The following is a 15,468-nucleotide window of genomic DNA, read 5'->3' on the forward strand; positions in this document are numbered from 1 at the left end:
TGCAGTAGTGAATGGTAGCCTATACAGGAAAACACCAAACGCAGCGCTTGAAATCATATCTAATATGGCAGAAAGCAATGTAGGCTGGCAAGACAACCAAAGGGAGAAGAAAGTCGGATTCCTTGAGATGGATGCTTTGACAGCGATCACAACAAAACTTGATAGATTGACACATCAGATGGCGCAGTTACAAACAAATAGATCAATACCAGTCAAACCAGTAAATCAAATTCAGGGAAACGCCGAGATAGTTGGTGGATCATCTACTGACATGCAATTCATGCCAGATATTTCTAGTGAGGGAATACAGTGCTTTGGAGGGGACTCAGTGAACTATGTGGGAAACCAAGGTCGGCAACAATATAATCCATACAGTTTCTCATATAACCCAGGCTGGAGGAATCATCCGAATTTTGGGTGGAGGCAATAAAAAATGCTGTTGAGCAACTATATTTCAATCCTCTGCAACACCCTACACAACAAAAGCCTCCTCAGCAGCCACCGAAACCTCCGCAAGGTACTGGACCTTCTATGCCACCCGGTTTCAAGCAACAAGATAGAAAGTCAAATCTTAAGTGTATGCTCGCCAAGTACATAGCCAGGAATGAGATGAGATGGTAGAATCATGATGCCATGATGCAAAGGGTAGAGACTCAACTAGGGCAGTTAGCGACACAAATGTCTACACAAGCTCCGGGTTCACTACCTAGTGACACGGAAAAGAATCCGAAGGATGTCAATGCAGTCACGGTGACATCTCCCATAAAGCAAGAAGTATTTGATGTTGAAGATGATGTGAAAGAAAAGGGTTCATCCAAGCAAAGGTCCGAGGATGCAAGGAAAATAGGTAAGTCTCTAAACTCGAATCCCATTATTGATATTAATTCACTCCTGTTTCCCCAAAGAGCAAAGCAACTACAACTGGATACTCAATTTTCAAAATTCCTTGAGATTTTCAAAAAGCTGCACATAAATATCCCGTTTGCAGAGGCTTTAGCCCAAATTCCCTCCTATGCAAAATTTCTTAAAGAAATTCTATCAAACAAGAGGAAACTGGTGGATTTTGAGACAGTGAAGCTTTCGGAAGAATATTCTGCAATTTTACAAAATAAGTTGCCTCCAAAAGCCAAGGACCCAGGTAGCTTCTCTATTCCGTGTACCATAGGAACTTCATTTTTTAGTAAAGCTTTATGTGACTTAGGTGCAAGCATTAACTTGATGTCGTACTCATGCTTTGAGAAGCTGAAAATAGGTGAAGTGAAGCCAACTACAATTTCCCTACAATTAGCTGATAGATCTATTAAATACCCTAGGGGAGTAGTAGAGGATGTGTTGGTAAAAGTTGACAAGTTCATTTTTCCGGTTGATTTTGTTGTGTTAGACATGGAAGAGCATCGAGAGATTCCTCTTATTTTAGGGAGACCATTCTTAGCCACCGGGAGGGCTTTGATAGATGTGCATAAGGGTGAGTTAGTTTTAAGACTGAATGATGAGAGTGTGATATTCAATGTTTTTCAGTCCATCAAATACCCCAATGATACATCTTATTGTTTTAGAGTTGATGCTACTGACGAATTTGTTGAGCGTGGTTTGCAGGGATTAATCTGTGAGGATTCTTTGGCGGTTTGTTTGACCCATTCATGCCCGCAAGAATTGGGAAGTCAAGAGCTGGACGAATGTATTCATTATCTGGAAGCAGGCAGACCGATTTCAAGAATGGTAAACTCTAGGATTGGGGAGCTTGGACATGTCCCACGACCTTTAAAATCATCCATTGAAGAAGCCCCAATCCTAGAGATGAAACCTCTTCCTTCTCACTTGAAATATCTATTTTTGCTTGATAACGATAAACTGCCAGTGATAGTTTCCTCTACTTTGACAGGAACGGAGGGAGAAAAGTTGTTGCGAGTTCTGAGGAAAAATATCAAAGCCATAGGTTGGAGTATTGCAGACATCAAGGGGATCAGTTCATCCATGTGCATGCACAAAATCCTGATGGAGACCGACCACAAGACATCTACCCAACCTCAAAGGCGTCTAAACCCAGCTATGCAAGAGGTGGTCAAGAAAGAGGTGTTAAAGATACTGGACGCAGGTATTATTTACCTGATTTCTGATAGTATGTGGGTAAGTCCAGTACAAGTTGTTCCGAAAAAAGGTGGGATCAATGTCGTAAAGAACAAGAGCAATGAATTAATTCCTACCAGAACTGTTACAGGGTGGCGAGTTTGCATTGATTATAGGAAACTGAATGACGCAACCCGTAAAGACCATTTCTCCCTCCCTTTTATTGATCAAATGTTGGAAAGGTTGGCTGGACATTCTTTCTACTGTTTCCTGGATGGTTAGTCGGGTTATATGCAAATTCCCATTGACCCTGAAGATCAGGAGAAAACCACATTTACCTGTCCTTACGGGACATTTGCATATAAACGAATGCCATTCGGTCTATGTAATGCACCAGCAACTTTCCAACGATGCATGATGGCAATTTTTCACGACATGATTGAGGATTTTATTGAAATATTCATGGATTATTTTTCTGTCTTTGGCTCTTCGTTTGATACGTGTTTAACTAACCTGTCTAATGTTTTAGAGAAATATGAGGAGTCAAATTTGGTTTTAAATTGGGAAAAATGCCATTTCATGGTGAGAGAGGGAATCGTGTTGGGGCACAAAATTTCAGAAACTGGGATTGAAGTTGACAAGGCCAAAATGAAGTAATAGAAAAACTCCTAGCCCCAACAAACATTAGAGGAGTGCGTAGTTTTCTAGGACATGCAGGGTTCTATAGGAGCTTTATAAAATATTTTTCTTGCATTGCTAAGCCACTAACCAATTTGCTGATAAAAGATGTGCGCTTTGATTTTTCCGATGAGTGCGTGCAGGCATTTCAGGTTTTGAAGAAGAAATTGATCACCGCACCTGTGATGATAGCACCTGATTGGGGGTCGCCATTTGAGGTGATGTGTGATGCAAGCGACACAGCTATAGGGGCATTGTTGGGGCAAAAGAGGGAAAAATGCATCCATGTCATCTACTATGCTAGTATGACACTATCAGCTCCCCAACTGAACTATGCCACTACAGAAAAGGAGCTTCTTGCTGTGGTTTTTGCTCTGGATAAGTTTAGATCATATCTTATAGGGAGAAAAGTTGTAGTGCACACTGATCATTCAGCCTTGAAATATTTGATGGCCAAAAAAGATGCAAAACCAAGGCTAATTCGCTGGATTCTTCTGTAGCAGGAATTTGACTTGGAAATAATCGATAGGAAGGGGACAGAGAACCAAGTTGCAGACCATCTCTCAAGTTTTGAGAATCCTAGCCCAGGTAATGAAATTATTCGCCGATGAACAACTTTTTGAGGTCAACAGTTTACCATGGTATGCCGATTATTATCTATCTAGTAAGTTCATTCCTTCCCATTTTACTTATCAGCAAAAGAAGAAATTTTTCTCAGATTTGAAATATTATTTGTGGGAGGATCCTTATTTGTTTAGAATATGTGCAGACGGTATAGTCCGGAGATGTATTCCCCAGGAAGAGATAAGTGAGATTTTGTTTCATTGTCATGCTGGTTCAGCTGGAGGCAATTTTGGGTCAACTAGAACTGCGTCAAAAGTCCTCCAGTCTTGTTTTTATTGGCCTACTCTGTTTAAGGATGCGCATGAATATGCTACAAAATGTCCAAATTGTCAGCGCACGGGAAATATCTCTAGGAAACATGAATTACCTCTCAATAGTATTTAGTGTGTGAAATATTTGATGTGTGAGTATAGATTTTATGGGTCCGTTTCTAGTTTTTTTTGGGAACAAGTATATTTTGGTGGCTGTAGATTACGTGTCTAAGTGGGTCGAGGCAGTTGCATGCAAAACTAATGATTCTAGGGTTGTCGTTCAATTTCTCATGAAAAATATTTTCTCACGTTTTGGCACACCTAGAGCCATTATTAGCGATGGGGGTACTCATTTTTGTAATCGTCAATTTGATAGTCTGTTGGCTAAGTATGGGGTCCAACATAAGGTGGACACACCTTATCATCCTCAAACTAGTGGCCAAGTCGAGGTATCGAACGGAGAACTTAAACGCACTCTTGAGAAGACTGTCGGTGCTTCAAGGAAACAATGGTCTAGAAAACTCGACGATGCACTTTGGACGTACCGCACTACTTTTAAAACTCCCATCAGCATGTCTCCTTTTAGATTATTGTATGGGAAGTCGTGTCACCTACCCGTAAAACTTGAACATAAGGCTTATTGGGCTACTAACTTTTTGAATTTTGATGCTAAAGTCACATATGACGAGAGAGTGCTGCAACTGAATGAATTGGATGAGTTTAGGTTGGATGCTTATGAGAACGCAAGCTTTACAAGGAGAAAACCAAACTTTGGCATGATCAGAACATTGTCCATCGAGAATTTGTGGTGAGACAACTGATACTATTATACAATTCTCGACTGAAGTTGATCCCTGGTAAGTTGCGTTCACGGTGGTCAGGACCATACACCATCACTCAAGTTTTTCCTTATGGGACAGAGCATTCAAGGTGAACGGGCATAGGCTGAAGGTTTATCATGGTGGTACCATGCCCGATAATCCGACCACCATGGATCTGTATGATCCAAATTGAATAAGAAATACAGTCGGGCTATAGACTATAAATTCAGCGCTTGCTGGGAGGCAACCCAGTATTTAGTTTTATTTTTTCTTTCATCTTTTAATTTCGTTTTCTTTCTTTTTGTTTTATGTATATCTCCTGAGCTAATCCCAGTGTATGGTGGTGCAGGTAGGTTATTCACTAGAGGTGGGATTTTTCAAATATGGGGATTCTATAAGGACCAGCGGACTGAGAACATCAAATAGGACAGGGAAGTTTTTGTACAATTCTTGCATCTTGTGTGCTTGATCGAGTTTCAATTTTGTTGTGTAGATATATAGAATTGTGCATTCCTGGCTTCGTAGTATGTGTTTGGTTCGTGGTGTGTGTAAAAAAAATGATTTACAGAGCCTAAACGGACCTGCTTCCGGACCCATACACGGGGTTCGTGTACATGAATTTCAAAGCAGCCGATTTACAGAGTCTACACGGACCCTTCGCCAGACCCCTACACGGGGTCCATGTGTACACTTTCATATTTCCCCTTTTTGCGAACATACACGGACCTTTACACGGACTCCTACACGGGGTTCGTGCCTTCTATTTTTAGCAGATTCAGCATAAAACAACCAGCCATCCGCTCCCAATCCCTAAATCCCCAAATTCGTTTATCCTTCCCCTACACCAATCAGTGACGCCGACCCCCGCCCCCTGCCTCCCATTGTCATCACAGCACTGCCGTGCTGCCACTACTCATCACCGCCTACATCCCTTGCCAACACGGAACCACCACCGCGTCCCCATTGCTCATCTCTCACTCCACTTCCACCAAAATCCACACAGCCCCTCCTCCACCATCAACCGAATCACGTCGCCTCACGTCACCGAAAGCCTTCTACCGCTGTACGAAAGTGAGTTTATTGCACATCATTTCAGTTAGTGATTGGGTATCGCTCTTAGATTGTTGAACTGCTGGACTTTGCTTGTTTAGGGATTGCATTGTTATAACTTTTAATCTGTTTTCGGGATAAATTGTTGTTGGAGCCTATTGCCCGTGGATTGTTTCAAATTGGATATTGATTTATTATCATTGCGTTGGGATAAACTCGTGAATTGATTCGGTTTGTTTGTGATCAACTGTTGGGTGGTTGTGCTTGATTTGTTGAGGTATTTGGATTTATTTACTTGAGTCAACATGCCTCCTCGTAAACAGACTAGTAAACGCGCACGAGGCGGCGCCTCCTCCTCTTCTAGGTCCGCCAAGTTGGCATTTGATGCTTTTAAGTTCACCAGCCGAGAAAATTTTGAGTGGTACTCGACACTTCATGAGAACTCCGCCATTGTTGAGCGGCCTATTCATCCACGGATTGACCACGACGTTCCACTTAGGGCAGAATTTGATAAATTTGGTTGGGGACCTCTTCTGGACATCGCCGGCCCCTATTACCCCGATTTGGTCTAGCAATTCTACGCAAATTTTGAGGAAAAAGACAAGACCGGGATGCAGGTTATACGTACATACATCAAAGGGGTTACTATTGAGTTAACCAGCGCATCCCTGGCCGCTATTTTGAATGTCTCCAATGAAGGGCCTCCGGTAGTCTTCAATCAGTTGGATCTCTTCCTGTCAGACATCACTTTCCGGATCCCTCAGGCGCGGAGCCGTCTAAACTATTTCACATCCCAAATCGGCTCCCGCACTAGCGTCCTTCCGAAGTCCATCCCGTTGCTTGATCGCCTTATCTGTTACTTCACGGGAGCAAACATAATTCTGAGGAAGGCCGAGAAAAATGAGGTCCGTTATATGGATCTATATATCATAGACAAGATGTTGAATGGTTTGCGGGACATTTCTGTAATTCTGGTGGCGTCGATCATGATTTCCCATATGTGTTCAGTAGCCCATATTGATACCACAAAGAATAGGACGCCATATGCCCCCTTTCCTATCATCATCTCTCGGATTTTGGCGGCCATGGTGTCGATCTCACTGGTGTGATTTCCTCTCTGCCTACCTCTACACAGATGCTCACAACCCAGGCCATGCAGGGCATGTACTTCATTTTCCGATAGGGTGCTTGGTACCGTAATCCCGGGAGTCGACATATCAGTCCCCATCCCCGTGACCCGCCGGTGCCTCCCCCTACAGCCGATGAGTGAGTCTGGGAAGATCGAGTGGCAGAAGAAGCGGCATTGGATGCCCGAGCAGGACCTCAGGTTGATTTGCCACTGAGACAGCGCGCCCCAAGAGGTACTCGTCAGGTCTTCTCGGCCATATTTGATTGCATGGACGAATTGCGCACCCGATTGGCTCGACTCGAGCACCATGCCAGGACGCAGTCATATTCCGATGATATCTATGCGCCGCCTTTTGACAGATCCACACTGCACGGCCTTGAGGATTTGGACGTGGGTTCAGATGATGAGTAGTTAGCTTCATTATGTTAGGCCTTGTGGAGGATTATATCGATTTTCTAATTTTTCTCATTTCATTCATATGTTGTTGTTGATTTCATGGGACGTATTCTTTATGAATATTCTCTTTTGAGTTTATTTGTGTGCTTGTGTGCCTTTCCTATTCCTTGTTACGTGTCGTTGTGTACTCGATGTCGATCTTTTCAGGAGTTGATGGTTTCTACCACATTTTCACCACGTACTCTACATTTTCCAGGGAAGTGTTTTTACTTTAACTGCCTTGCTATTTCATCTTTCATCGCTTTGTACTGAAGGCAGTGTCGATTTCAAAGTGCGGGGGTGGGCCAGTTTTTTTACACATCGTTGCACAACACGTTGCTTAGCACTTAACAACACTTTTCACGTAGGATGGAACTATATCTAGAGAAAGAACTCTTGTTTTACTTGATAACCGGATTATTTTGTTAGATTTTGGATCACCCGCGAAATCGTTTCATGACTAGTATTGAATGAGAGGAGTCGTAGTTTCAATGAGATAGTCAAACATGAACCAGTTTTGTATTGACATTTCATTCCATGCACGTGGTCAGACTTTTGCTCATTGAAAATGAATTGGTGCAAGGTGAACTTAAATAAAAAAAAAAAAAAGAAATAACCTAGAACTTGTCTGATTAGCCCTCGAAGCGAAAATATGAACGATGGTGACTTAGGGATGATTTAGGCAATCTTTGGACCGTTTGAGCCTTTCAAGCCTACCCGATACATCATTTATTGTCTCTAGTAACCCTTCTTGAGCCTGTAAAAATCGAATGGTTTTTGTTGAAGATTATGTTAAAAATCGAGTGGTCCATGCCCTTGAGATCAGATTCAGATTTGGCGAATATTTTGTTGAAGATTTTGGGGAAAGATATGAAAGAATGGCTCGAAATAAAAGAGAGAGGTAGAGAAAAAGGGATTTCATTCGGTACTTTAGAGAAAATAAAAGAAGAATTGCAGGGAGCGGCGGCTAGAGCTTGGAGAAACGAGAGGAAAAACCGCGCTTCACATGCAAAAGTCGCGCACCATCGCTGAGATTTTCTCCTCTCTTATTTTCTTATTTTTATTCGTAAATTCGAATATTAGATTTTCTTCTAGTTTTGAATATATGTAGTAGTTTTTCTTGTGATCGGGACCACGATAGGGACAAATTTTTTATTTTGTTCATTCATTGGATTATTTGATTTACGAGTTAATTTTATGTTATTGATTAATGTTTGCGTAATTTTCGTGCTTTTAATCTGGCCAATTATTTGCATGTTTGTTGTTCGATCTTGACTCGAAATGGAATAGATTGAATTTAGCTTCAAAAATATTAATGAACACACGGTTAAACCGACTATAAATAGTATTCGGTTTCAATGTGCGATTTTAGGCGACAGCTGTGATTCCATCATTGAATAATGCGTTTTTATTTAATTAAATTCAATTAGAAATAATTGGACTATTAAATGAAAATAGGATTATAAATTCTAGAAATAGATTTATAGTTAAATTAGAGAATTTCATCGTGACATCAATAATCTGTGGTTAATTAATTCCAATGTGTGACAATAATCAAAGTTTGAACCGTTGTGTGTTCCCGGTCATTTTGTTGAATTTGAAAATTTCCCAAGTTTCAAACAGTTCTGCAAATTCGATCTTAGTCATTTATTTAGCATAAATTAGTTTAATTTAATTGGTTTATATTATCATCAAATCATTTCTTATTGTTTGCCTAGATTAAATCGAATAATTTAAATCTTAGTACTTAAATAATAGTCTCTGTAGAATCGATACTTGAACTTGTCGTCCATTTACTATAACTTGACCTAGTCCGCTTGCTAGATTCATTCCCAACTGAAATCTTCGGTCAATCGTCAACGAGAATTCATGCGTTAAAAACGCAAAGGCACGCCATATTCTCCTTTTACTCATCATTCTCACCATAGTAATTATTTAAAATTGGATTGCATGAAAAATAAGTTTCACTTTGATGTATTTTCGTTTTTATGAAAACATGAATTTTAAAGCATGTTGTTTTGATCCAAAAATCATGTTTAACATGTGTTAAGGTCTGCCATGAATTAGGATATGCCAAAACATGATAAAAATATGAATGAATTAGAGACAGAACATGATAAAATAATCAAGAGGACATGCTGGAAACCGTAGGAAAATTACAGTAAAGGAACGTGTGTTTGGTTGGTTTGTGCAATTCAAGGAATTCGGTTTCTTATGCATGGGGCACGGGGCTGGCCAGGGTTGGTTGAGGGCTTGGCCACGGTCAATTGTGAGGGTCTGGTAGAGTCCTAGTGGGCTAGGACTCGCACAGGAGGGCTGGTGAAGAGTCCACAGTTGACAGGGCGCTTCTCGAAGGGATTTCTGGTGTGGCTGAGAGTTAAAGAGGATGGCTCGGTTTGGGGCTGCGCTAGGTGGTCTATCAGGGTCCTATGGTGTTGCGCAGGGGTCGGGCCAAGGGCTGGAGCGGCTGAGCTCGCTGCTGGCTCGAGCAGGATGAGTGAAGCGTGAGGGAACTCCATAGCGTGCAGGCTGCTGTCTTGGTGCAGAGCTTCGCGCGTGGCTCAGGAGCTCGGGCTGGGGGTGGCTCGGGTCTGGAACTGGTTTGGGGTCAGTAAGGGTCATGGATTGTAGAGCCCGTAACTTAGACTACGTATAAGCCATGCATAATTCTAGTATTTTAAATTAAAATGATTTTTTTATTTCATGAGTATTTAAATTTAATTATTTTAAATAGTAGTTTAACTTTATCGTTTCAGTTAATTCAGTGAGGCCGGACAGGGAGATAAAATTTAAGATTCAGAAAACATTTCCAGAATTTATTTTAGCTAGCTAGTAAGTTAATTTAAGTTAAAAGGAGGTTTAGAAAATTATTTAAGCAACTTGAGGTGAGTAGGAAATTAATTCATTTAAGTTCCATAATTGAGGGGTTAGTTCACTAAAGTATTTAAAAGATAGGTAAGACTTTTAAGGGTTATAAATTTATTAAACAATTAACATTTTCCCTCCACTTAATTAATGAATTTCGGCCACCCTTAGTGTCTAGACTATTCCTTTGCCAACTCACCCTTTGAACCATTCTTTGTTATGTTAGCATGCTATTTTTTTTTAGTTATTAGTCAACCTTAATTAATTAATTAATGAGCATTATCCTAGTCTAGATTAGCAAGAGAATTCGGCCACCTCATTCTAGAACACCCCAACAAATATTTGGTTAGCAACCAAAATTCAAAATTCAAAAGGTGGAGACTTGGTCTTGATTGGTTCCCTATATTTTGCACCCATCTCCCTCACTCCCATAACCAATATTCTCCTCCCCTATCCACCGAAATCTGAGAGCCAATTCAGTAGAAAAACCGTGGGTTGCATAGCTTGAATCAAGAAGAAAAAATCGAGTGAAGAAACTAGGAAAGAAAGCGCTCCACCTCCTCCGCGCCGAATCGTTTCATTCTTTCGTTTTTCTTTCAAACGAAACCAGGCATGCATATATTCTTCCTTGACTCTTCAATCAAGTCCTATTATCATTATTTAACATTGCATGATCATGTTTGATAGCCAAAACCGAAATACATCAATGAAATTTTCAGAAAACAGCATTACAGATTTTCGGCTCTCATGATGCATTTCACGGTTTGCTTTGTCTTGTGAGTTTCAGGTATTGGTTCGATTCCAGGCTCCCAAGGCGACGTTTATACATGTAAAAGGATGCATTAGGACCACATTTGTCCATTGGTTTAACTCCATGCTCGCTGGAAAGCAAGAAAATGACAGCAACTCCCCATTTGGTCCATTTGTGTTTTCGAAAATCTGAGGTTGCTGTCATTAGGGATATAAATCTGATCATGGCTGCTACAAAGCCTATATCCATGGTTAGATCACTCCCCTAGCATGTCTAATACGTGTCTAAGTCACCCTTTTGGTGGCTTGGTCCATGGTGAAACGGTTTTTACAAAATACCCAAGAACAGCCCAGCACCCCTTCGGCTTTCTCGTTTTTGACAGCACTTGTGTTTCGATTTTTGTGGAATGGTATGATCTTGTTTGGCCTATGGCCCTTAGCCACGGTTCATACCATGCCCATAGATGTCTATATTGTGCCATGGTCAATCAAATGGCAACTAGAATGACACGAGACAGCAAACGAAACACAACACCACACACGCATGTAGGGTGCTCTCGGGTGAAACTTTTCTGATGTTTGCTGGAATATTTCGAATTTTGGCTGGCCTAGGGCCCTTAGCCATGGTTCAAATCATTCCTTGGGATGTTGGTAAGAGGTTTTGGTCGGTGGTTCAAGCCCCAATGGCCATTAGCCTCGCAATCGACGCAAGAAACCAAAGCACAGCTGCTGTATTTTTGGACAGCAACTTGCTGTGACGGTTCAGTGGCTCGTTCGAGTTCTCGGTTTGCTTTTAGCCTATGGCCTTGGACTGGACAGTGCCTCATCAAGATAGCAAGGTCATGTTTTTGGCCGTTGGTGATTCAGATCTTTTTTGAGGTCGTACGAGAATTTACGGTGAGATGTGCCAAATTGACTCTCGAAAGAGCGTTTCATGTTTTGGCCTCCATTCACCTAGATTTCGGCCCTCACCATTTTTAGAGCATTATTTCATCATTTTAAGCGTATTTTAATCATGAATATATGACGGTTCAGTGTTGGTACGGGTTGGTTCGGGTTCATGATTAAATACGGAGTCGTTGGACGTAATTTTCGCATTTTCGGATTTAATTGCATAGTTGGACATTATAAAGCTATTGCATATTTTTCATGGCATATTTAGGTTGCAGCGAGCCTGGGAGCGATCCAATCCAATCAGTAAAATTATGACATGATATTTAATTATGTTAATTAATTATATTACGTGCAAAAATACAAATTTTGAGATTTATGCGATATTGCTTGTGGTCACTCTACTATCATGATTAAATCCGGTCGCCAGTTACCGGTCCGGTCGTCAGTTACCGGTCAGTTCAGTTGTTTCACCCAGTATACTGTGGCATTAGTCTGATCAGACAACCATTATTAAACCCGGTCGCCAGTTACCGGTCCGATCGCCAGTTACCGGTCAGTTCCGTTTCATCCGGTCGCCAGTTACCGGTCAGCTCAGTTCAGTTCAGTTCAGGGACCACGTGTGTAGACCATAATCTCACCAGAAAATTTATTACAAGTTATTTCATTACAGGGCTCCAAGGAGCAAACATTTTCTCCATGATATGTTCAGTTCAATTATGCACGTATTAAAATTAACCATGAAACGTTATTTTTACATTATGCCTCATGATATGATATTCTCACTTGCATGCAAGCTTATTATTTATTTACTTGTTATTTACGATATATGCATGTTGAGTCTTTAGACTCACTAGACTTGATTTTTGTAGATGCTGATGATGTCGGGATCGAGGGCGGAGACCAGTGAGCCAGCTCGAGTCGGCAGTAGTAGGACCCGAGGACCTCAGTTCAGCATTAATTATTATTTTTATTGTTCAAACATTTTTTTATATCGTTGGATANTGGCCAAAAGCTGTATACGAGAGATTCATGAAGATGCATCCAAAGGAGTTTTCAGGGACGTCTGACCCCATGATTGTCGAGGCATGGGTCAAGTCCCTCGAGGTTATCTTCGAGTTTATGGAGCTTGGAGATTCAGCTCGAGTTCGTTGTGCTTCTTATCTGTTCGGAGGAGATGCCCGCCTATGGTGGGAGGGAGCTTCAGTAGCCCTGAACTTGGCTACACTGTCTTGGACGCGCTTCACAGAAGTGTTTCACTCCAAGTATTTTACGGATGAGGTGCGCACCCGATTGACCACGGAGTTTATGAGCCTTAGACAGGGGGATCTGACGGTTACAGAGTTCATCCGTAAGTTCGAGAAGGGTTGTCATTTTGTGCCCCTGATCGCGAACGATGCTAAAGCCAATTTGATGCATTTCTTGGTGGGTTTACGGCCGATCTTGCGCCGTGATGTTAGGGTGTCTGACCCTACTACTTACGAGGTCGCCGTCTCCAGAGCTCTGGCCGCAGAACAGGACCGGCGAGACATAGATAGGGATCGCTTGGGGAAGCGACCAGTTCAGGTACCACACCGCCCTCCTCCTCCTCAGCAGCACCAGCATCAGCATAAGAGGCCGTATCATGACCCGCCCAGTAATAGAAGACGACCTCAGCAGCAGCAGCAGGGACGTGCCGTCCCGAGGATTTTTGAGCACCCAGACTGTCCCAAGTGCTCACGTCGCCACCCTGGAGTATGCATGTTTGGTTCAGGGAAATGTTATAAGTGTGGCAGCACGGACCACATGATGCCACAGTGCCCCCGGAAGAATCTGCCTACCCAAGGCAGAGTTTTCGCTCTCCATGCTGCGGAGACGAATCCCGATACCATGTTGATGACAGGTACCTTACAGCTTTAAGTTTGTATTTGTGCATTCCAATGTTTTGGGAATCGGGATTAAGATTTTGAACTTAGAATTGCAATAGGATTGCATGCTCTACTCAGTATTAATTTCGGGATTTAGTTAGGAGAACTGTGACCTTTGCATGCCTATAAGCTTAGCTCTTATGATTATTTGGGTTCAGCTTAGTGTTCCGAACTTTCAGAGAGAATTTTCATAGCTGGCTCAGCTACCAAAGCCCTGATAGATTCAGGGGCTACCCACTCATTTATCTCAGAGGTCTTTGCGAACTTTCTCAAAGTTAAGACCATCGGGCTAGATGTAGCTTATTCAGTATCGTTGCCTTCGGGAGAGGAGATCACAGCCACCAACGTGATCCGTGACATAGACCTTGCGCTGCATGGAAATCTTGTGTATGCGGATATGATCTCATTGCCGATGCCAGAGTTTGACATCATATTGGGCATGGACTGGCTACTACGGAACAGAGTTTTGATCGACTTTCAGCGGAGATCTATTTTAGTCCGACCGCCTGGAATGACTCAGTTCTTATTTGATCCGGACAGGTACTTTCCTTTACCGCCCATTATTCCTTATGTCCAGGCTAGGAAGCTCATGCATAGAGGGTGTAGGGCATTTTTAGCAACTTTTATATCTGTCTTCGAGACACCCAGTTAGTCAGCCGCACATGTTCCGATTGTTAGAGACTTCTTAGATGTTTTTCCTGAGGACGTCTCTTGTATGCCACCCAAGAGAGAAGTGGAGTTTTCTATCGAGCTTATGCCAGGTACTGTTCCGATCTCGAAAGCACTGTACCGACTTGCACCGACAGAGATGGCCGAGCTTAAGAAGCAGATTCAGGAACTTTTTGATAAGGAGTTCATCCGCCCGAGTTTCTCACCTTGGGGCGTGCCAGTCTTGTTTGTTAAGAAGAAGGATAGCTCGATGAGGCTTTGTATTGACTACCGGGAGTTGAACAGGGTTACATTGAAGAATAAATACCCACTTCCGAGGATTGAGGATCTGTTTGACCAGTTGCAGGGAGCTTCGATTTTCTCTAAGATAGATCTGCGTTCCGGTTATCACCAGTTGATAGTGAGAGATGCTGATGTTTCGAAGACAGCTTTCAGGACTCGTTATGGCCACTACGAGTTCCTTGTGATGCCGTGCGGTTTGACGAATGCGCCAGCGATTTTCATGGATCTCATGAATCGCGTATTCCAGCCGTACCTCGATCAGTTTGTGATAGTGTTCATAGACGACATCCTCGTCTACTCCAAGAATCAGGAGGATCACAGCAGGCATCTGACCATAGTGTTGCAGACATTGCAGAAGCACAAATTATTCGCAAAGTTCAGTAAATGCGAATTCTGGTTGGAGAAGGTGGCGTCCTTAGGCCACATTGTTTCTAGCAGTGGCATTGAGGTAGACCCAGCGAAAGTTGCAGCAGTCAGAGATTGGGTTGTGCCGCAGAATGCATCAGAGATCCGCAGTTTTCTTGGCTTAGCAGGATACTACCAGAAGATCATTAAGGGATTTTCCTCGATTGCAGTTCCACTCACAGCACTGACTAAGAAGAATGTGAAATTTGTGTGGAACGAGGAGTGTCAGAAGAGCTTCGATACTTTGAAGCAAACTCTTATCTTAGCACCAGTTTTGGCCATGCCGTCAGGGCCCGGTGAGTTTGTGCTATATACCGATGTTTCGAAGCTTGGTTTGGGTGCAGTATTGATGCAGCATGGGAAGGTCATAGCGTATGCTTCTCGACAGTTGAAGACTCATCAGAAGAACTACCCTACCCATGATTTAGAGTTGGTCGCCGTAGTTTTTGCCTTGAAGATTTGGAGGCACTATCTGTATGGAGAGAAGTGTCAGATCTTTACCGACCACAAGAGCCTCAAATATTTCTTTACACAGAAGGAGCTGAACATGCGTCAGAGGCGTTGGTTGGAGCTTGTGAAAGACTACGATTGTGACATTAGCTACCACCCGGTAAGGCTAATGTATTTGCAGATGCACTGAGCAG

General features: G+C 42.4%; 1 protein-coding gene across 1 annotated transcript; it reads left to right on the forward strand.

The window, feature by feature from the left end:
• Positions 1–678: 678 nt before the first annotated feature.
• LOC140963945 (uncharacterized) lies at positions 679–4,634 on the forward strand. The gene is made up of 6 exons (XM_073423427.1): positions 679–2,344; positions 2,597–2,649; positions 2,889–3,155; positions 3,249–3,333; positions 3,840–4,428; positions 4,502–4,634. The coding sequence occupies exons 1-6, from the start codon at positions 679–681 to the stop codon at positions 4,632–4,634; spliced, it is 2,793 nt and encodes a 930-aa protein (XP_073279528.1).
• The last annotated feature ends 10,834 nt before the right edge of the window (positions 4,635–15,468 follow it).

This window comes from Primulina huaijiensis, chromosome 18 (genome assembly GCF_012295235.1).
Source record: "Primulina huaijiensis isolate GDHJ02 chromosome 18, ASM1229523v2, whole genome shotgun sequence".
Lineage (NCBI taxonomy): Eukaryota > Viridiplantae > Streptophyta > Magnoliopsida > Lamiales > Gesneriaceae > Primulina > Primulina huaijiensis.